Below are 22358 nucleotides of genomic sequence, written 5' to 3'. Positions count from 1 at the left end.
TGATCCCGCGTATACCATGTAATAAATATCTGTGTACCATCCTATGCATGTATGTATCCGACTGTACCAGCCTCATTGCAATTATTCCATGCTGTAACCAAGTCTCAAGTATCCTTGTATCTGTTGCGCCCAGTTACCTACGGGTTCGGTGCGCATTACCAAATAAACAAACAAACATTGGCAAAGCCAGTAGTTTCTGACCTCTCCATAGGCATTGTATAGGCATTTGTCAGGCACTGGCATTTCATGCCAAGGTGATCACACCATTCCTGTGCTAGACACATGCCCATGAAATACCATTCTTCCTCAGGTATTGCCATGATATGGCCTGGCACTCGCCACACTTGATGCAGAGGGGCATCCATCCTTCCTTCACACTCCCTGACATGCTGGCTCTCAGATCACCGTCCATGCAAAGGTGGCTCTCGACCGGCTGCTGGCTGTCCTCTACCACAACCCTCTTGGTATGGACAATGCAAGGGTCTGTCCTTGCCCCTTTCCCCCCTTTCACACTCAACATCTCCTCTCTCGACAAACGCCTCTGTTCCTCTGGATTTTCATCAATCTGCTTACGGTACTCAAAGCTTCCTCACCATGCCCTTCATGCCCGAGCTTTCTTCTCGCGTTACCACAAACCTTGCCCGTTCTCTTGTATCCTTTCCTCCTGCCCTCCTTACCCCAAGCCCCAAGACTCACAATGTGTGGCTTCCCTTTCAGCACTTCATCACCTCAACGGCTATGGCTGCCAGGCTTACTCCCAGGAGCACCTCTAAAATCTGGCCCCCCGTGCAACAGTCAATCTACACTAAAACACTCATTGCCACTCTGGTTCTCAACAGGCTGGATTGATTCTCCGGCCTCCACAGGGGACTGCCCTGTTCTCTTTTGCTGCTGCCAACAAGGTATTGAGCTTTTCTGTTCTTACCTTCGAAGGTTTTCCATGATCGTCCTCCCGCTCCGCCTTGACGCGGGGTGGCTGCGTCTGCAAAATTGCTCCATGTTCAAACTCTTGCATCTTGGGCTTAAACCCATCCCTGGGCTAGCGCCTGGCCAGATGTGTGTTAATAGAGCGCCAGCTGTTGTGTCCACAGTGAGCACACCACCTATTACGCAGCTTGGGCCTAATTAGCCCTTCTAACAGTGCGGGTTCAATCTGATGAGCAGACTTGGTGAAATAAATATTTTAGCTCAAATACGTATGGAGGTTCACGCCTCGTGCCCCAAAGTAGGCAGCCGGTGAGATTATGAAGTAGTGGGAATGTATGCTCACTACTCACGTGACAGTACCAGGTGCAGAGTCCCAGGTAACTGTTATATGCAGCAGGAACCAGTGTGTAGAAAGAAGCTCCTGCCCTGACCCGGAAGTGCTCATGTAAGGGAAAGAGACAGACATGGTACATAGGACAACACCAAATCTATGCGTTTTATCAGCAAGAACTCAGCAGACTCCATTTGTAGTTTCTACTTGCATAACAAGTACATTTATTTCTTATTTGAACAGACACATCAGATTATGTATTCAGTGCCCAGTTGTCTCGAGCAGCTCCACACTCCTCGGCCCCATTGCATGCTTGCTCTACGCGGTCCCAAATTCAATGATAGTTGGCGAGATTCTCAGTCTGATGGTCAGTCCTGGCACCCAGTGCTTGCTCCTGGATATCCCTGCTCTTTCTTCAGCTTCTGACTGAACAAATCCATACACAGCACTAGAGAAAGGGGGGCACCTTCTAGTGCAGCAGGGGAGAACTTCTCTGGGAGGCAGCGGTAGAGCGGGGTACGATCAGCGGCAGTTATGCCACTTCCAACCCATGACAGAGAGAACACACATGAACTGCTTTGAATCACAATAGAAGCAGGTACCAAGGAAAGCCTGTGCTTTACTGGTGGGCTAGGTAGACCTATGTTGCATTCATGGTTGGCAGTGACGTCCACCTACCACCAGACGCCAATTCAAGAGTGAGAGAATACTATTAGCAACATCTAAAGGCCAGTCTGGTTACAGAATTGGCGACAGTGTCATCTGTTATCCAGTAAAAAAAAGTTGTAAGCATCGACAGCTTTCGGCCAGAGTACAGCGTTGGCTGCAATTGCATCTCGTCTTCCTGAAGAAGGTTTTCCACTTAGCCCTTGGCCTCCCAAGGACACATTACTATCTTTTTACGGCGCAAGGAAACGGAAGATTAGCAGCCTTTCAAAAGAGCCTGACGCAAGATGTGCGGCAAATGCAGGCAACAAACAACACCTGTCTTGATAAGGGCTTATAGGACCAGCTCGCAAAAGCTCTTCTGGGTAGAGTTCTGTTTTTTTAAACCAAAAACTGGGCTGAGTATAACAAAGCTGAAAAGAAATGGCAAAAGCTGGAAAGCTGAAAAAGCACAAATGGTAAACGACAATGTTAGCGGAAAATATTTGGAATGTAAAGCAGGTCGGAACCCATCAGGAGGGCGAACCTTGGTAAGTGGGCTTCCTCATCCTGCGGGGCGGTCCTTTTCAGGCAGTGTCACCTCGTGGAACACATTCGGTCGTGGCAATGGTTTGCGTGGCCTTTGAGATTAGTGTCAGGAAGGGAGCACCCCTAAGGTATAGCAGCTTAGCACGTGACCCAGAGAATGTAAGTGTTCAGCAGAGCACATATTTGAAATATAATAACATAACACATCTCTTAAATGCTATGACAAATCTAGCTCGATGGAATGGTTTTGAGAGTGTTTATACGTGGAAAGAAATGCTTGCGTCCATGGTGGCCATTTAGCTGCCTGGTCATTTGATCTGTGTGTGCAGCTCGTCATTCCTATCTCTGACTGACATCGGTAAGGGAAAAGGTCCAGCTATCTAATGGTGGGCCTCTTACAGCTATGGACCGTATGACCAGTGTAGGGTTAGGACTTCTGTGCCATGCCCCATAGGCAAGGGTTGTCTACCTGGAAAAGGGCACAGGCTTGGTTCAGCGTTTCTTGTTTGCAAATGGAGTGTGGCCAAAATGAGAAAATCCATGGACATTTTATCTGAAGATAGGGCCGAGGGAATAGGTCCTGTGTTGTGTTGGAAGCTTCTCCGATGACACTCCTTGGCGACATGTTCGGCACGGGCTGGACCACTGATCCCGACAGTTACCTGCTTCCAGCAGCCCGCTTTGCTGGTCCTGCGCAGCCTCTCTTACTGATGGCGGCCAAGATTTTCTGCTGTGGGGTCTTGTACAAAACAACAAAGTTCTCCGGGCCGACTGTGGCCTTGCCCTCCTCGTCCACTTGACCCATGAAGACGTAACTGCCACCTGTAAGAGAGCAGCAGATCATTACCGCCTGAAATGCATTCATCTGGATCATTGAGGCCCTCAAAAGCCCAGACAGCTACTGGAACCAGATCAGGGCGAGAGAAGCACAAGACCTGCCGCACTCTCCAGTTATTAGCCTTACATGATTGACAGCGCATGAGAGCCAAAGGGAGTAGCCCCTCCGTCACTGAGCAGGTCACCTCAGCGGTGTTACGAGACACGGGACCACTCTCAGCTGCACTTACTGTATAATGGCTTCCATTGGGAGGCCCCTCTGGGATTACAAGTTGGAACCTGCTTCTCTATATGAGCACCACACATCGTGGGTAATAATAAGCAGCGCTCAGATACCTGAGGGTTTGTAGCGCTATATAAGTGCCAAATTATTATTATTATTATTATTATTATTATTATTATTCTATCTAGCAAGGGTGGCGTTCTGCAACTCCCCAGATAAGGCTGTGATGGGTCTACTGCACCTTTTCACCAAGCCTAACCCAGTGAGCTACCTTTACCTTCCGCTAAACGCTATCGCTAAGGTAACCAAGCCTAACCCAGTGAGCTACCTTTACCTTCCGCTAAACGCTATCGCTAAGGTAACCAAGCCTAACCCAGTGAGCTACCTTTACCTTCCGCTAAACGCTATCGCTAAGGTAACCAAGCCTAACCCAGTGAGCTACCTTTACCTTCCGCTAAACGCTATCGCTAAGGCAACCAAGCCTAACCCAGTGAGCTACCTTTACCTTCTGCTAAACGCTGTCGCTAAGGTAACCAAGCCTAACCCAGTGAGCTACCTTTACCTTCTGCTAAACGCTGTCGCTAAGGTAACCAAGCCTAACCCAGTGAGCTACCTTTACCTTCTGCTAAACGCTGTCGCTAAGGTAACCAAGCCTAACCCAGTGAGCTACCTTTACCTTCTGCTAAACGCTGTCGCTAAGGTAACCAAGCCTAACCCAGTGAGCTACCTTTACCTTCCGCTAAACGCTGTCGCTAAGGCAACCAAGCCTTCTCCCCTATGCGTTGGGATTGCTTATATTACACAGTAGTACGTGTACTTTTCTTGTGTGTATTTATGGGATTTATAAAGTGCAAACCTAGCGGAAAGTAATGGAGCGTTGTATATAGGGGACGCATTGAGGGGGGTACAGGTATGGCGCCTGCTAGCAGAGGTCTAGAGCATCATAGATAACTTGGATGGTGGCGGTCTCTGTTTAGAAGATTACAGGTATGGTGCCGGCTAGCAGAGGTCTAGAGCATCATAGATAACTTGGATGGTGGCGGTCTCTGTTTAGAAGATTACAGGTATGGTGCCGGCTAGCAGTCGTCTAGAGCATCATAGATAACTTGGATGGTGGCGGTCTCTGTTTAGAGGATTACAGGTATGGTGCCGGCTAGCAGAGGTCTAGAGCATCATAGATAACTTGGATGCTGGCGGTCTCCGCTTAGAGGGTTACAGGTATGGTGCCGGCTAGCAGTGGTCTAGAGCATCATAGATAACTTGGATGCTGGCGGTCTCCGCTTAGAGGGTTACAGGTATGGTGCCGGCTAGCAGAGGTCTAGAGTATCATAGATAACTTGGATGGTGGCGGTCTCTGTTTAGAGGGTTACAGGTATGGCACCGGCTAGCAGAGGTCTAGAGCATCATAGATAACTTGGATGGTGGCGGTCTCTGTTTAGAAGATTACAGGTATGGTGCCGGCTAGCAGAGGTGTAGAGCATCATTGATAACTTGGATGGTGGCGGTCTCTGTTTAGAGGGTTACAGGTATAGCACCGGCTAGCAGAGGTCTAGAGTATCATAGATAACTTGGATGGTGGCGGTCTCTGTTTAGAAGATTACAGGTATGGTGCCGGCTAGCAGTCGTCTAGAGCATCATAGATAACTTGGATGGTGGCGGTCTCTGTTTAGAGGGTTACAGGTATGGCACCGGCTAGCAGAGGTGTAGAGCATCATTGATAACTTGGATGGTGGCGGTCTCTGTTTAGAGGGTTACAGGTATGGCACCGGCTAGCAGAGGTCTAGAGCATCATAGATAACTTGGATGGTGGCGGTCTCTGTTTAGAAGATTACAGGTATGGTGCCGGCTAGCAGAGGTGTAGAGCATCATTGATAACTTGGATGGTGGCGGTCTCTGTTTAGAGGGTTACAGGTATGGCACCGGCTAGCAGAGGTCTAGAGCATCATAGATAACTTGGATGGTGGCGGTCTCTGTTTAGAAGATTACAGGTATGGTGCCGGCTAGCAGTCGTCTAGAGCATCATAGATAACTTGGATGGTGGCGGTCTCTGTTTAGAGGATTACAGGTATGGTGCCGGCTAGCAGAGGTCTAGAGCATCATAGATAACTTGGATGCTGGCGGTCTCCTCTTAGAGGGTTACAGGTATGGTGCCGGTTAGCAGAGGTCTAGAGCATCATAGATAACTTGGATGGTGGCGGTCTCTGTTTAGAGGGTTACAGGTATGGTGCCGGTTAGCAGAGGTCTAGAGCATCATAGATAACTTGGATGGCGGCGGTCTCTGTTTAGAGGGTTACAGGTATGGTGCCGGCTAGCAGTGGTCTAGAGCATCATATATAACTTGGATGCTGGCGGTCTCTGTTTAGAGGGTTACAGGTATGGTGCCGGCTAGCAGTGGTCTAGAGCATCATATATAACTTGGATGGCGGCGGTCTCTGTTTAGAGGGTTACAGGTATGGTGCCGGCTAGCAGTGGTCTAGAGCATCATAGATAACTTGGATGCTGGCGGTCTCTGTTTAGAGGGTTACAGGTATGGTGCCGGCTAGCAGTGGTCTAGAGCATCATAAATAACTTGGATGGCGGCGGTCTCTGTTTAGAGGGTTACAGGTATGGTGCCGGCTAGCAGTGGTCTAGAGCATCATAGATAACTTGGATGCTGGCGGTCTCTGTTTAGAGGGTTACAGGTATGGTGCCGGCTAGCAGTGGTCTAGAGCATCATATATAACTTGGATGGTGGCGGTCTCTGTTTAGAGGGTTACAGGTATGGTGCCGGCTAGCAGTGGTCTAGAGCATCATAGATAACTTGGATGCTGGCGGTCTCTGTTTAGAGGATTACAGGTATGATGCCGGCTAGCAGTGGTCTAGAGCATCATAGATAACTTGGATGGTGGCGGTCTCTGTTTAGAGGATTACAGGTATGGTGCCGGCTAGCAGTGGTCTAGAGCATCATAGATAACTTGGATGGTGGCGGCCTCTGTTTAGAGGATTACAGGTATGGTGCCGGCTAGCAGTGGTCTAGAGCATCATAGATAACTTGGATGCTGGCGGTCTCTGTTTAGAGGGTTACAGGTATGGTGCCGGCTAGCAGTGGTCTAGAGCATCATATATAACTTGGATGGCGGCGGTCTCTGTTTAGAGGGTTACAGGTATGGTGCCGGCTAGCAGTGGTCTAGAGCATCATAGATAACTTGGATGCTGGCGGTCTCTGTTTAGAGGGTTACAGGTATGGTGCCGGCTAGCAGTGGTCTAGAGCATCATATATAACTTGGATGGTGGCGGTCTCTGTTTAGAGGGTTACAGGTATGGTGCCGGCTAGCAGTGGTCTAGAGAATCATAGATAACTTGGATGGCGGCGGTCTCTGTTTAGAGGGTTACAGGTATGGTGCCGGCTAGCAGTGGTCTAGAGCATCATAGATAACTTGGATGCTGGCGGTCTCTGTTTAGAGGGTTACAGGTATGGCGGCGGTTAGCAGAGGTCTAGAGCATCATAGATAACTTGGATGGCGGCGGTCTCTGTTTAGAGGGTTACAGGTATGGTGCCGGGTCTAGAGCATCATAGATAACTTGGATGGTGGCGATCTCTGTTTAGAGGGTTACAGGTATGGTGCCGGGTCTAGAGCATCATAGATAACTTGGATGGTGGCGGTCTCTGTTTAGAGGGTTACAGGTATGGCGGCGGTTAGCAGAGGTCTAGAGCATCATAGATAACTTGGATGGTGGCAGTCTCTGTTTAGAGGTTTACAGGTATGGTGCCGGCTAGCAGTCGTCTAGAGCATCATAGATAACTTGGATGGTGGCAGTCTCTGTTTAGAGGATTACAGGTATGGTGCCGGCTAGCAGTGGTCTAGAGCATCATAGATAACTTGGATGGTGGCGGTCTCTGTTTAGAGGGTTACAGGTATGGCGCCGGCTAGTAGAGGTCTAGAGCATCATATATAACTTGGATGGTGGCGGTCTCTGTTTAGAGGATTACAGGTATGGTGCCGGCTAGCAGTGATCTAGAGCATCATAGATAACTTGGATGGTGGCGGTCTCTGTTTAGAGGGTTACAGGTATGGTGCCGGCTAGCAGATGTCTAGAGCATCATAGATAACTTGGATGGTGGCGGTCTCTGTTTAGAAGGTTACAGGTATGGTGCCGACTAGCAGAGGTGTAGACCATCATTGATAACTTGGATGCTGGTGGTCTCTGTTTAGAGGGTTACAGGTATGGTGCCGGCTAGCAGAGGTGTAGAGGATCATTGATAACTTGGATGGTGGTGGTCTCTATTTAGAGGGTTACAGGTATGGTGCCGGGTCCAGAGCATCATAGATAACTTGGATGGTGGCGGTCTCTGTTTAGACGGTTACAGGTATGGCACCGGCTAGCAGAGGTCTAGAGCATCATAGATAACTTGGATGGTGACGGTCTCTGTTTAGAGGGTTACAGGTATGGTGCCTGGTCTAGAGCATCATAGATAACTTGGATGGTGGCGGTCTCTGTTTAGAGGGTTACAGGTATGGCACCGGCTAGCAGAGGCCTAGAGCATCATAGATAACTTGGATGGTGGCAGTCTCTGTTTAGAGGATTACAGGTATGGCGCCGGCTAGCAGTGGTCGAGAGCATCATAGATAACTTGGATGGTGACGGTCTCTGTTTAGAGGGTTACAGGTATGGCGCCTGCTAGCAGAGGTCTAGAGCATCATAGATAACTTGGATGGTGGCGGTCTCTGTTTAGAGGATTACAGGTATGGTGCCGGCTAGCAGTGGTCTAGAGCATCATAGATAACTTGGATGGTGGCGGTCTCTGTTTAGAGGGTTACAGGTATGGTGCCGGCTAGCAGAGGTGTAGAGCATCATTGATAACTTGGATGGTGGCGGTCTCTGTTTAGAGGGTTACCGGTATGGTGCCGGCTAGCAGAGGTCTAGAGCATCATAGATAACTTGGATGGCGGCGGTCTCTGTTTAGAGGGTTACAGGTATGGCGCCGGCTAGCAGAGGTCTAGAGCATCATAGATAACTTGGATGGCGGCGGTCTCTGTTTAGAGGGTTACAGGTATGGTGCCGGCTAGCAGTGGTCTAGAGCATCATAGATAACTTGGATGGCGGCGGTCTCTGTTTAGAGGGTTACAGGTATGGGGCCGGCTAGCAGAGGTCTAGAGCATCATTGATAACTTGGATGGTGGCAGTCTCTGTTTAGAGGATTATAGGTATGGTGCCGGCTAGCAGTGGTCTAGAGCATCATAGATAACTTGGATGGTGGCGGTCTCTGTTTAGAGGGTTACAGGTATGGTGCCGGCTAGCAGAGGTGTAGAGCATCATTTATAACTTGGATGGTGACGGTCTCTGTTTAGAGGGTTACAGGTATGGTGCCGGCTAGCAGAGGTGTAGAGCATCATTGATAACTTCGATGCTGGCGGTCTCTGTTTAGAGGGTTACAGGTATGGCACCGGCTAGCAGAGGTCTAGAGCATCATAGATAACTTGGATGCTGGTTGTCTCTGTTTAGAGGGTTACAGGTATGGCGCTGGCTAGTGAGGTGTAGAGCATCATAGATAACTTGGATGGTGGCGGTCTCTGTTTAGAGGGTTACAGGTATGGTGACGGCTAGCAGAGGTCTAGAGCATCATTTATAACTTGGATGGTGACGGTCTCTGTTTAGAGGGTTACAGGTATGGTGCCGGCTAGCAGAGGTGTAGAGCATCATTGATAACTTGGATGCTGGCGGTCTCTGTTTAGAGGGTTACAGGTATGGCACCGGCTAGCAGAGGTCTAGAGCATCATAGATAACTTGGATGCTGGTTGTCTCTGTTTAGAGGGGGACAGGTATGGAGCTGGCTAGTGAGGTGTAGAGCATCATAGATAACTTGGATGGTGGCGGTCTCTGTTTAGAGGGTTACAGGTATGGTGATGGCTAGCAGAGGTCTAGAGCATCATAGATAGCTTGGATGGTGGCAGTCTCTGTTTAGAGGGTTACAGGTATGGCGCCGGCTAGCAGAGGTCTAGAGCATCATAGATAACTTGGATGGTGGTGGTCTCTGTTTAGAGGGTTACAGGTATGGTGCCGGCTAGCAGAGGTCTAGAGCATCATAGATAACTTGGATGCTGGCGGTCTCTGTTTAGAGGGTTACAGGTATGGTGCCGGCTAGCAGAGGTCTAGAGCATCATAGATAACTTGGATGGCGGCGGTCTCTGTTTAGAGGGTTACAGGTATGGCACCGGCTAGCAGAGGTCTAGAGCATCATAGATAACTTGGATGGTGACGGCCTCTGTTTGGAGGGTTACAGGTATGGTGCCGGGTCTAGAGCATCATAGATAACTTGGATGGTGGCGATCTCTGTTTAGAGGGTTACAGGTATGGTGCCGGGTCTAGAGCATCATAGATAACTTGGATGGTGGCGGTCTCTGTTTAGAGGGTTACAGGTATGGCGGCGGTTAGCAGAGGTCTAGAGCATCATAGATAACTTGGATGGTGGCAGTCTCTGTTTAGAGGTTTACAGGTATGGTGCCGGCTAGCAGTCGTCTAGAGCATCATAGATAACTTGGATGGTGGCGGTCTCTGTTTAGAGGATTACAGGTATGGTGCCGGCTAGCAGTGGTCTAGAGCATCATAGATAACTTGGATGGTGGCGGTCTCTGTTTAGAGGGTTACAGGTATGGCGCCGGCTAGTAGAGGTCTAGAGCATCATAGATAACTTGGATGGTGGCAGTCTCTGTTTAGAGGATTACAGGTATGGTGCCGGCTAGCAGTGATCTAGAGCATCATAGATAACTTGGATGGTGGCGGTCTCTGTTTAGAGGGTTACAGGTATGGTGCCGGCTAGCAGAGGTCTAGAGCATCACAGATAACTTGGATGGTGGCGGTCTCTGTTTAGAGGGTTACAGGTATGGTGCCGGCTAGCAGATGTCTAGAGCATCATAGATAACTTGGATGGTGGCGGTCTCTGTTTAGAAGGTTACAGGTATGGTGCCGACTAGCAGAGGTGTAGAGCATCATTGATAACTTGGATGCTGGTGGTCTCTGTTTAGAGGGTTACAGGTATGGTGCCGGCTAGCAGAGGTGTAGAGGATCATTGATAACTTGGATGGTGGTGGTCTCTATTTAGAGGGTTACAGGTATGGTGCCGGGTCCAGAGCATCATAGATAACTTGGATGGTGGCGGTCTCTGTTTAGACGGTTACAGGTATGGCACCGGCTAGCAGAGGTCTAGAGCATCATAGATAACTTGGATGGTGACGGTCTCTGTTTAGAGGGTTACAGGTATGGTGCCTGGTCTAGAGCATCATAGATAACTTGGATGGTGGCGGTCTCTGTTTAGAGGGTTACAGGTATGGCACCGGCTAGCAGAGGCCTAGAGCATCATAGATAACTTGGATGGTGGCAGTCTCTGTTTAGAGGATTACAGGTATGGCGCCGGCTAGCAGTGGTCTAGAGCATCATAGATAACTTGGATGGTGACGGTCTCTGTTTAGAGGGTTACAGGTATGGCGCCTGCTAGCAGAGGTCTAGAGCATCATAGATAACTTGGATGGTGGCGGTCTCTGTTTAGAGGATTACAGGTATGGTGCCGGCTAGCAGTGGTCGAGAGCATCATAGATAACTTGGATGGTGGCGGTCTCTGTTTAGAGGGTTACAGGTATGGTGCCGGCTAGCAGAGGTGTAGAGCATCATTGATAACTTCGATGCTGGCGGTCTCTGTTTAGAAGGTTACAGGTATGGCACCGGCTAGCAGAGGTCTAGAGCATCATAGATAACTTGGATGCTGGTTGTCTCTGTTTAGAGGGTTACAGGTATGGCGCTGGCTAGTGAGGTGTAGAGCATCATAGATAACTTGGATGGTGGCGGTCTCTGTTTAGAGGGTTACAGGTATGGTGACGGCTAGCAGAGGTCTAGAGCATCATTTATAACTTGGATGGTGACGGTCTCTGTTTAGAGGGTTACAGGTATGGTGCCGGCTAGCAGAGGTGTAGAGCATCATTGATAACTTGGATGCTGGCGGTCTCTGTTTAGAGGGTTACAGGTATGGCACCGGCTAGCAGAGGTCTAGAGCATCATAGATAACTTGGATGCTGGTTGTCTCTGTTTAGAGGGTTACAGGTATGGCGCTGGCTAGTGAGGTGTAGAGCATCATAGATAACTTGGATGGTGGCGGTCTCTGTTTAGAGGGTTACAGGTATGGTGATGGCTAGCAGAGGTCTAGAGCATCATAGATAGCTTGGATGGTGGCAGTCTCTGTTTAGAGGGTTACAGGTATGGCGCCGGCTAGCAGAGGTCTAGAGCTTCATAGATAACTTGGATGGTGGTGGTCTCTGTTTAGAGGGTTACAGGTATGGTGCCGGCTAGCAGAGGTCTAGAGCATCATAGATAACTTGGATGCTGGCGGTCTCTGTTTAGAGGGTTACAGGTATGGTGCCGGCTAGCTGAGGTCTAGAGCATCATAGATAACTTGGATGGTGGCGGTCTCTGTTTAGAGGGTTACAGGTATGGTGCCGGCTAGCAGAGGTGTAGAGCATCCTTGATAACATGGATGCTGGCGGTCTCTGTTTAGAGGGTTACAGTTATGGTCCCGGCTAGCAGAGGTGTAGAGCATCATTGATAACTTGGATGCTGGCGGTCTCTGTTTAGAGGGTTACAGGTATGGTGCCGGCTAGCAGAGGTCTAGAGCATCATAGATAACTTGGATGGTGGCGGTCTCTGTTTAGAGGGTTACAGGTATGGTGCTGGCTAGCAGAGGTGTAGAGCATCATTGATAACTTGGATGGTGGTGGTCTATGTTTAGAGGGTTACAGGAATGGTGCCGGCTAGCAGAGGTCTAGAGCATCATAGATAACTTGGATGGTGGCGGTCTCTGTTTAGAGGGTTACAGGTATGGTGCCGGCTAGCAGAAGTCTAGAGCATCATAGATAACTTGGATGGTGGCGGTCTCTGTTTAGAGGGTTACAGGTATGGTGCCGGCTAGCAGTGGTCTAGAGCATCATAGATAACTTGGATGGTGGCGGTCTCTGTTTAGAGGGTTACAGGTATGGTGCCGGCTAGCAGAGGTCTAGAGCATCATTGATAACTTGGATGCTGGCGGTCTCTGTTTAGAGGGTTACAGGTATAGCACCGGCTAGCAGAGGTCTAGAGCATCATAGATAACTTGGATGCTGGCTGTCTCTGTTTAGAGGGTTACAGGTATGGTGCCGGCTAGAAGTGGTCTAGAGCATCATAAATAACTTGGATGGTGGCAGTCTCTGTTCAGAGGATTACACGTATGGTGCCGGCTAGCAGTGGTCTAGAGCATCATAGATAACTTGGATGTGGCGGTCTGTGTTTAGAGGGTTACAGGTATGGCACCGGCTAGCAGAGTTCTAGAGCATCATAGATAACTTGGATGGTGGCAGTCTCTGTTTAGAAGATTACAGTTATGGTGCCAGCTAGCAGTGTTCTAGAGCATCATAGATAACTTGGATGGTGACCGTCTCTGTTTAGAGGGTTACAGGTATGGTACCGGGTCTTGAGCATCATAGATAACTTGGATGGTGGCGGTCTCTGTTTAGAGGGTTACAGGTATGGTGCCGGCTAGCAGAGGTGTAGAGCATCATTGATAACTTGGATGCTGGCGGTCTCTGTTTAGAGGGTTACAGGTATGGCACCGGCTAGCAGAGGTCTAGAGCATCATAGATAACTTGGATGATGGCTGTCTCTGTTTAGAGGGTTACAGGTATGGTGCTGGCTAGCAGAGGTGTAGAGCATCATAGATAACTTGGATGGTGGCGGTCTCTGTTTAGAGGGTTACAGGTATGGTGACGGCTAGCAGAGGTCTAGAGCATCATAGATAACTTGGATGGTGGCGGTCTCTCTTTAGAGGGTTACAGGTATAGTTACGGCTAGCAGAGGTCTAGAGCATCATAGATAACGTGGATGGTGACGGTCTCTGTTTAGAGGGTTACAGGTATGGCACCGGCTAGCAGAGGTCTATTGTATCTTAGATAACTTGGATGGTGGCGGTCTCTGTTTAGAGGGTTACAGGTATGGTGCCGGCCAGCACAGGTGTAGAGCATCCTTGATAACTTGGATGCTGGTGGTCTCTGTTTAGAGGGTTACAGGTATGGTGCCGGGTCTTGAGCATCATAGATAACTTGGATGGTGGCGGTCTCTGTTTAGAGTGTTACAGGTATGGCACCGGCTAGCAGAGGTCTATTGCATCTTAGATAACTTGGATGGTGGCGGTCTCTGTTTAGAGGGTTACAGGTATGGTGCCGGCTAGCTGAGGTCTAGAGCATCATAGATAACTTGGATGGTGGCGGTCTCTGTTTAGAGGGTTACAGGTATGGTGCCGGCCAGCAGAGGTGTAGAGCATCCTTGATAATTTGGATGCTGGTGGTCTCTGTTTAGAGGGTTACAGGTATGGTGCCGGCTAGCAGAGGTGTAGAGCATCATTGATAACTTGGATGCTGGTGGTCTCTGTTTAGAGGGTTACAGGTATGGTGCCGGCTAGCAGAGGTCTAGAGCATCATAGATAACTTGAATGGTGGCAGTCTCTGTTTAGAGGGTTACAGGTATGGCACCGGCAAGCAGAGTTCTAGAGCATCATAGATAACTTGGATCGTGGCGGTCTCTGTTTAGAGGGTTACAGGTATGGTGCTAGCTAGCAGAGGTGTAGAGCATCATTGATAACTTGGATGGTGGCGGTCTCTGTTTAGAGGGTTACAGGTATGGTGCCCGGTCTAGAGCATCATAGATAACTTGGATGGTCGCGGTCTCTGTTTAGAGGGTTACAGGTATGGCGCCGGCTAGCAGAGGTCTAGAGCATCATAGATAACTTGGATGGTGGCAGTCTCTGTTTAGAGGATTACAGGTATGATGCCGGCTAGCAGTGGTCTAGAGAATCATAGATAACTTGGATGGTGGCGGTCTCTGTTTAGAGGATTACAGGTATGGTGCCGGCTAGCAGTGGTCTAGAGCATCATAGATAACTTGGATGGTGGCGGTCTCTGTTTAGAGGGTTACAGGTATGGTGCCGGCTAGCAGAGGTGTAGAGCATCATTGATAACTTGGATGCTGGTGGTCTCTGTTTAGAGGGTACAGGTATGGTGCCGGTTAGCAGAGGTGTAGAGCATCATTGATAACTTGTATGGTGGTGGTCTCTGTTTAGAGGGTTACAGGTATGGTGCCGGGTCTAGAGCATCATAGATAACTTGGATGGTGGCGGTCTCTGTTTAGAGGGTTACAGGTAGGGCACCAGCTAGCAGTGGTGTAGAGCATCATTGATTACTTGAATGATGCCGGTCTCTGTTTAGAGGGTTACAGGTATGGTGCCGGTCTAGAGCATCATAGATAACTTGGATGGCGGCGGTCTCTGTTTCGAGGGTTACAGGTATGGCACCGGCTAGCAGAGGTCTAGAGCATCATAGATAACTTGGATGGCGGCGGTCTCTGTTTAGACGGTTACAGGTATGGCACCGGCTAGCAGAGGTCTAGAGCATCATAGATAACTTGGATGGTGACGGTCTCTGTTTAGAGGGTTACAGGTATGGTGCCTGGTCTAGAGCATCATAGATAACTTGGATGGTGGCAGTCTCTGTTTAGAGGGTTACAGGTATGGCACCGGCTAGCAGAGGCCTAGAGCATCATAGATAACTTTGGTGGTGGCAGTCTCTGTTTAGAGGATTACAGGTATGGCGCCGGCTAGCAGTGGTCTAGAGCATCACAGATAACTTGGATGGTGGCGGTCTCTGTTTAGAGGGTTACAGGTATGGCGCCTGCTAGCAGAGGTCTAGAGCATCATAGATAACTTGGATGGTGGCGGTCTCTGTTTAGAGGATTACAGGTATGGTGCCGGCTAGCAGTGGTCTAGAGCATCATAGATAACTTGGATGGTGGCGGTCTCTGTTTAGAGGGTTACAGGTATGGTGCCGGCTAGCAGAGGTGTAGAGCATCATTGATAACTTGGATGGTGGCGGTCTCTGTTTAGAGGGTTACCGGTATGGTGACGGCTAGCAGAGGTCTAGAGCATCATAGATAACTTGGATGGCGGCGGTCTCTGTTTAGAGGGTTACATGTATGGCACTGGCTAGCAGAGGTCTAGAGCATCATAGATAACTTGGATGGCAGCGGTCTCTGTTTAGAGGGTTACAGGTATGGCGCCGGCTAGCAGTGGTCTAGAGCATCATAGATAACTTGGATGGCGGCGGTCTCTGTTTAGAGGGTTACAGGTATGGTGCCGGCTAGCAGAGGTCTAGAGCATCATTGATAACTTGGATGGCGGCGGTCTCTGTTTAGAAGATTACAGGTATGGTGCCGGCTAGCAGTGGTCTAGAGCATCATAGATAACTTGGATGGTGGCGGTCTCTGTTTAGAGGGTTACAGGTATGGTGCCGGCTAGCAGAGGTGTAGAGCATCATTTATAACTTGGATGGTGACGGTCTCTGTTTAGAGGGTTACAGGTATGGTGCCGGCTAGCAGAGGTGTAGAGCATCATTGATAACTTGGATGCTAGCGGTCTCTGTTTAGAGGGTTACAAGTATGGCACCGGCTAGCAGAGGTCTAGAGCATCATAGATAACTTGGATGCTGGTTGTCTCTGTTTAGAGGGTTACAGGTATGGCGCTGGCTAGTGAGGTGTAGAGCATCATAGATAACTTGGATGGTGGCGGTCTCTGTTTAGAGGGTTACAGGTATGGTGACGTCTAGCAGAGGTCTAGAGCATCATAGATAGCTTGGATGGTGGCAGTCTCTGTTTAGAGGGTTACAGGTATGGCACCGGCTAGCAGAGGTCTAGAGCATCATAGATAACTTGGATGGGGACGGTCTCTGTTTAGAGGGTTACAGTTATGGTGCCGGCTAGCAGAGGTCTAGAGCATCATAGATAACTTGGATGGTGGCAGTCTCTGTTTAGAGGATTACAGGTATGGTGCCGGCTAGAAGTGGTCTAGAGCATCATAGATAACTTGGATGGTGGCAGTCTCTGTTTAGAGGATTACACGTATGGTGCCGGCTAGTAGTGGTCTAGAGCATCATAGATAACTTGGATGTGGCGGTCTCTGTTTAGAGGGTTACAGGTATGGCACCGGCTAGCAGAGGTCTAGAGCATTATAGATAACTTGGATGGTGACGGTCTCTGTTTAGAGGGTTACAGGTATGGTACCGGGTCTTGAGCATCATAGATAACTTGGATGGTGGCGGTCTCTGTTTAGAGGGTTACAGGTATGGTGCTGGCTAGCAGAGGTGTAGAGCATCATTGATAACTTGGATGCTGGTGGTCTCTGTTTAGAGGGTTACAGGTATGGCACCGGCTAGCAGAGGTCTAGAGCATCATAGATAACTTGGATGATGGCTGTCTCTGTTTAGAGGGTTACAGGTATGGTGCTGGCTAGCAGAGGTGTAGAGCATCATAGATAACTTGGATGGTGGCAGTCTCTGTTTAGAGGGTTACAGGTATGGTGACGGCTAGCAGAGGTCTAGAGCATCATAGATAACTTGGATGGTGGCGGTCTCTCTTTAGAGGGTTACAGGTATAGTGACGGCTAGCAGAGGTCTAGAGCATCATAGATAACTTGGATGGTGACGGTCTCTGTTTAGAGGGTTACAGGTATGGTGCCGGGTCTTGAGCATCATAGATAACTTGGATGGTGGCGGTCTCTGTTTAGAGGGTTACAAGTATGGCACCGGCTAGCAGAGGTCTATTGCATCTTAGATAACTTGGATGGTGGTGGTCTCTGTTTAGAGGGTTACAGGTATGGTGCCGGCTAGCAGAGGTCTAGAGCATCATAGATAACTTGGATGGTGGCGGTCTCTATTTAGAGGGTTACAGGTATGGTGCCGGCTAGCAGAGGTCTAGAGCATCATAGATAACTTGGATGGTGGCGGTCTCTGTTTAGAGGGTTACAGGTATGGTGCCGGGTCTTGAGCATCATAGATAACTTGGACGGTGGAGGTCTCTGTTTAGAGGGTTACAGGTATGGCACCGGCTAGCAGAGGTCTAGAGCATCTTAGATAACTTGGATGGTGGCGGTCTCTGTTTAGAGGGTTACAGGTATGGCGCCGACTAGCAGAGGTCTAGAGCATCATAGATAACTTGGATGGTGGTGGTCTCTGTTTAGAGGGTTACAGGTATGGCGCCGGCTAGCAGAGGTCTAGAGCATCATAGATAACTTGGATGCTGGCGGTCTCCGCTTAGAGGGTTACAGGTATGGTGCCGGCTAGCTGAGGTCTAGAGCATCATAGATAACTTGGATCGTGGCGGTCTCTGTTTAGAGGATTACAGGTATGGTGCCGGCTAGCAGTGGTCTAGAGCATCATAGATAACTTGGGTGGTGGCGGTCTCTGTTTAGAGGGTTACAGGTATGGTGCCGGCTAGCAGAGGTCTAGAGCATCACAGATAACTTGGATGGTGGCGGTCTCTGTTTAGAGGGTTACAGGTATGGTGCCGGCTAGCAGAGGTCTAGAGCATCACAGATAACTTGGATGGTGGCAGTCTCTGTTTAGAGGATTACAGGTATGGTGCCGGCTAGCAGTGGTCTAGAGCATCATAGATAACTTGGATGGTGGCAGTCTCTGTTTAGAGGGTTACAGGTATGGTGCCGGCTAGCAGACGTCTAGAGCATCACAGATAACTTGGATGGTGGCAGTCTCTATTTAGAGGGTTACAGGTATGGTGCCGGCTAGCACAGGAATAGAGCATCATAGATAAATTGGATGGTGACGGTCTCTGTTTAGAGGGTTACAGGTGTGGTGCTAGCTAGCAGAGCATCATAGATAACTTGGATGGTAGCGGTCTCTGTGCTGCATCGTGATCGGAAACCTGATAAGCGGTTCCGCATTAGATTATGCCGAGTGATCCTGTCATGCAACTGGATGGCAATGGCTTCTTCAATCACTTTGCCAAAGTAGGGTAGATGCATGACGGGGAGATAGTCACCAGATCATCCTGCCATCTGAGCTTAAGGATAACCAAAGAGGACCTACTCTACCAGTGTGCGTTCCTTGAGCTGGGGATGATCTGTTCCGTGTCCAGTGAATCCGCCAAATACCATGGATCCGTTGATGACGGCGAGAAGTGTTGTGCGTGTTTCCCATGTGATGATCTTCACAATAGAGGCTTGGGGGATATTGTCTTAGTACGCAGTGTGTGTTTGAGGGCTGCACGAGTGTTGGTCAGGTCACCTACAGCAATTGTCGAGGACTGGGTCCAGCGTGATATGATACAGCCTAGTATGAATGGGTTTGGAGGTTATGGGCCTGATTCAAAGAAGCGTTTTACAATGGGAATACGCTATGTGAATCAGGCCCATTGCCTCAGCGTGTCTATATTGCCTTTGAAATAGTTGTTGAGAGTGTTGAGAGTGTAACATGCGTCAGTGGAATACCTTTGTAAATTAACCTGCCATTTAAAAAGTTTGAAGATCTGTGGTCTTTGTTTACTGGTGAACAAGTCTCATTCTATGAGCCATTTTTAAGACATTTTGAATCCCCCAGTTGAAGTATTTAAGGGCATTTATATAGTACCAATAAGAGCAGGGAGCTTTTTAAGAGGGACATTCTTTCAATACCAAAGGCCTTGCTTTGTCATGGCTCAGAGCGGGCAGTGGACATTCCTGACCAAATCACTAAACAAAAATTGCTCCGGTAGTCTGTCACTGGTAACAAGGATGTGCTTTCGCAGAGGTGTATGTGAGCAGTGCCAGAGTAACAGACTGCTGGAACTACGTAACCTTCGCACCAGATAACCAAACTGAATCCCCTTTACCCATCTCAGAACTGTGCAACCTAGCCATGGGATAACAAATTAGAAACCCCTCAAACTAGCTCTGCACTATATAACCCAGTCTTGGAATAAATACTTATAATCCACTCTACACGTCTCAGAGGTACGCAGCTTAAACATTGAATAACCAAACAGAATTCCTTCTGCCTATCTCGGATCTATGCAGATCTATGCAGCCTAGCTATTGCATAACCAAACAGAATCCCCTCTACCTATCTTAGAACTATGCAGCCTAGCTATTGCATACCCAAACAGAATCCCCCCAAACTACCTGAAACCTATGCAGCCTAGCCACTGCATAACCAAACAGAATCCCTTCAACCTATCTTAGAACTATGCAGCCTAGCTATTGCATACCCAAACAGAATCCCCCCAACCTACCTGAAACCTATGCAGCCTAGCCACTGCATAACCAAACAGAATCACCTCAACCTATCTTAGAACTGTGCCGCCTAGCTATTGCATACCCAAACAGAATCCCCCCAAGCTACCTGAAACCTATGCAGCCTAGCCACTGCATAACCAAACAGAATCCCTTCAACCTATCTTAGAACTATGAAGCCTAGCTATTGCATACCCAAACATAATCCCCCCAACCTACCTGAAACCTATGCAGCCTAGCCACTGCATAACCAAACAGAATCCCTTCAACCTATCTTAGAACTATGCAGCCTAGCTATTGCATACCCAAACAGAATCCCCCCAACCTACCTGAAACCTACGCAGCCTAGCCACTGCATAACCAAACAGAATCACCTCAACCTATCTTAGAACTATGCAGCCTAGCTATTGCATACCCAAACAGAATCCCCCCAACCTACCTGAAACCTATGCAGCCTAGCCACTGCATAACCAAACAGAATCCCTTCAACCTATCTTAGAACTGTGCGGCCTAGCTATTGCATACCCAAACAGAATCCCCCCAACCTACCCCTACCTGAAACCTATGCAGCCTAGCCACTGCATAACCAAACAGAATCCCTTCAACCTATCTTAGAACTATGCAGCCTAGCTATTGCATACCCAAACAGAATCCCCCCAACCTACCTGAAACCTATGCAGCCTAGCCACTGCAAAACCAAACAGAATCCCTTCAACCTATCTTAGAACTATGCAGCCTAGCTATTGCATACCCAAACAGAATCCCCCCAACCTACCTGAAACCTATGCAGCCTAGCCACTGCATAACCAAACAGAATCCCTTCAACCTATCTTAGAACTATGCAGCCTAGCTATTGCATACCCAAACAGAATCCCCCCAACCTACCTGAAACCTACGCAGCCTAGCCACTGCATAACCAAACAGAATCACCTCAACCTATCTTAGAACTATGCAGCCTGGCTATTGCATACCCAAACAGAATCCCCCCAACCTACCTGAAACCTATGCAGCCTAGCCACTGCATAACCTAACAGAATCCCTTCAACCTATCTTAGAACTGTGCCGCCTAGCTATTGCATACCCAAACAGAATCCCCCCAACCTACCCCTACCTGAAACCTATGCAGCCTAGCCACTGCATAACCAAACAGAATCCCTTCAACCTATCTTAGAACTGTGCGGCCTAGCTATTGCATACCCAAACAGAATCCACCCAACCTACCTGAAACCTATGCAGCCTAGCCACTGCATAAACAAACAGAATCCCTTCAACCTATCTTAGAACTATGCAGCCTAGCTATTGCATACCCAAACAGAATCCCTCCAACCTACCTGAAACCTATGTAGCCTAGCCACTGCATAACCAAACAGAATCCCTTCAACCTATCTTAGAACTATGCAGCCTAGCTATTGCATACCCAAACAGAATCCCCCCAACCTACCTGAAACCTACGCAGCCTAGCCACTGCATAACCAAACAGAATCACCTCAACCTATCTTAGAACTATGCAGCCTAGCTATTGCATACCCAAACAGAATCCCCCCAACCTACCTGAAACCCACGCAGCCTAGCCACTGCATAACCAAACAGAATCCCTTCAACCTATCTTAGAACTATGCAGCCTAGCTATTGCATACCCAAACAGAATCCCCCCAACCTACCTGAAACCTACGCAGCCTAGCCACTGCATAACCAAACAGAATCACCTCAACCTATCTTAGAACTATGCAGCCTAGCTATTGCATACCCAAACAGAATCCCACCAACCTACCTGAAACCTATGCAGCCTAGCCACTGCATAACCAAACAGAATCACCTCAACCTATCTCAAACATATGCAGCCTAGCTATTGCATAAACAAACAGAACCCCCCTCAACCTACCTCTACAGCCTAGATATTGCATAACCAAACAGAATCCCCTCAACCTATCTCAAACCTATGCAACCTAGCCGTCCGATAACCAAACAGAATCAATTATACTCGCCTCAGAACTGCTGTAGGGTGTTGTGGACATGCACGTGAGTGCTGTAGGATATTGTGGATATACACATGAGTGCTGTAGAGTGTTGTGGATATGCACATGAGTGCTGTAGGGTATTGTGGATACGTATTTGAGTGCTGTAGGGTGTTGTGGCTATGCATATGGGAGCTGTAGGATGTTGTGGATATGTATTTGAGAGCTGTAGGATGTGGTGGATAGGCATAGGAGTGCTGTAGGGTGTTGTGGCTATGCATATGGGAGCTGTAGGATGTTGTGGATATGTATTTGAGAGCTGTAGGATGTTGTGGATATGCACATGAGTGCTGTAGGGTGTTGTGGATATGCACATGAGTGCTGTAGGATATTGTGGATATGCACATGAGTGCTCTAGGGTGTTGTGGACATGCACATGAGTGCTGTAGGATATTGTTGATATGCACACGAGTGCTGAAGAGTGTTGTGGATATGCACATGAGTGCTGTAGGGTGTTTTGGATATGCACATGAGTGCTGTAGGATATTGTGGATATGTATTTGAGTGCTGTAGGGTGTTGTGGCTATGCATATGGGAGCTGTAGGATGTTGTGGATATGTATTTGAGAGCTGTAGGATGTGGTGGATAGGCATAGGAGTGCTGTAGGGTGTTGTGGCTATGCATATGGGAGCTGTAGGATGTTGTGGATATGTATTTGAGAGCTGTAGGATGTTGTGGATATGTATTTGAGAGCTGTAGGATGTTGTGGATAGGCATGAGTGCTGT

At 48.7% G+C, this 22358-nt stretch overlaps 1 protein-coding gene across 2 annotated transcripts in view; it reads right to left on the bottom strand.

Moving 5' to 3' along the window:
• Positions 1-1451: 1451 nt before the first annotated feature.
• The window catches only part of LOC138566375 (procollagen C-endopeptidase enhancer 1-like), a 315017-nt gene continuing 294110 nt past the window's right edge, over positions 1452-22358 (bottom strand). For both annotated transcript variants that reach the window (XM_069643547.1, XM_069643557.1), the window contains one exon: positions 1452-3274. In XM_069643547.1, coding sequence (XP_069499648.1) covers positions 3111-3274 — 164 coding nt within the window. In that variant the 3' untranslated portion in view covers positions 1452-3110. The remainder of the gene's footprint in view (positions 3275-22358) is intronic.

This window comes from Ambystoma mexicanum, chromosome 1p (genome assembly GCF_040938575.1).
Source record: "Ambystoma mexicanum isolate Mex_15411 chromosome 1p, UKY_AmexF1_1, whole genome shotgun sequence".
Lineage (NCBI taxonomy): Eukaryota > Metazoa > Chordata > Amphibia > Caudata > Ambystomatidae > Ambystoma > Ambystoma mexicanum.
Note: the sequence above shows the minus strand (reverse complement) of the source record. Positions and strands in the feature narration are given on the sequence as shown.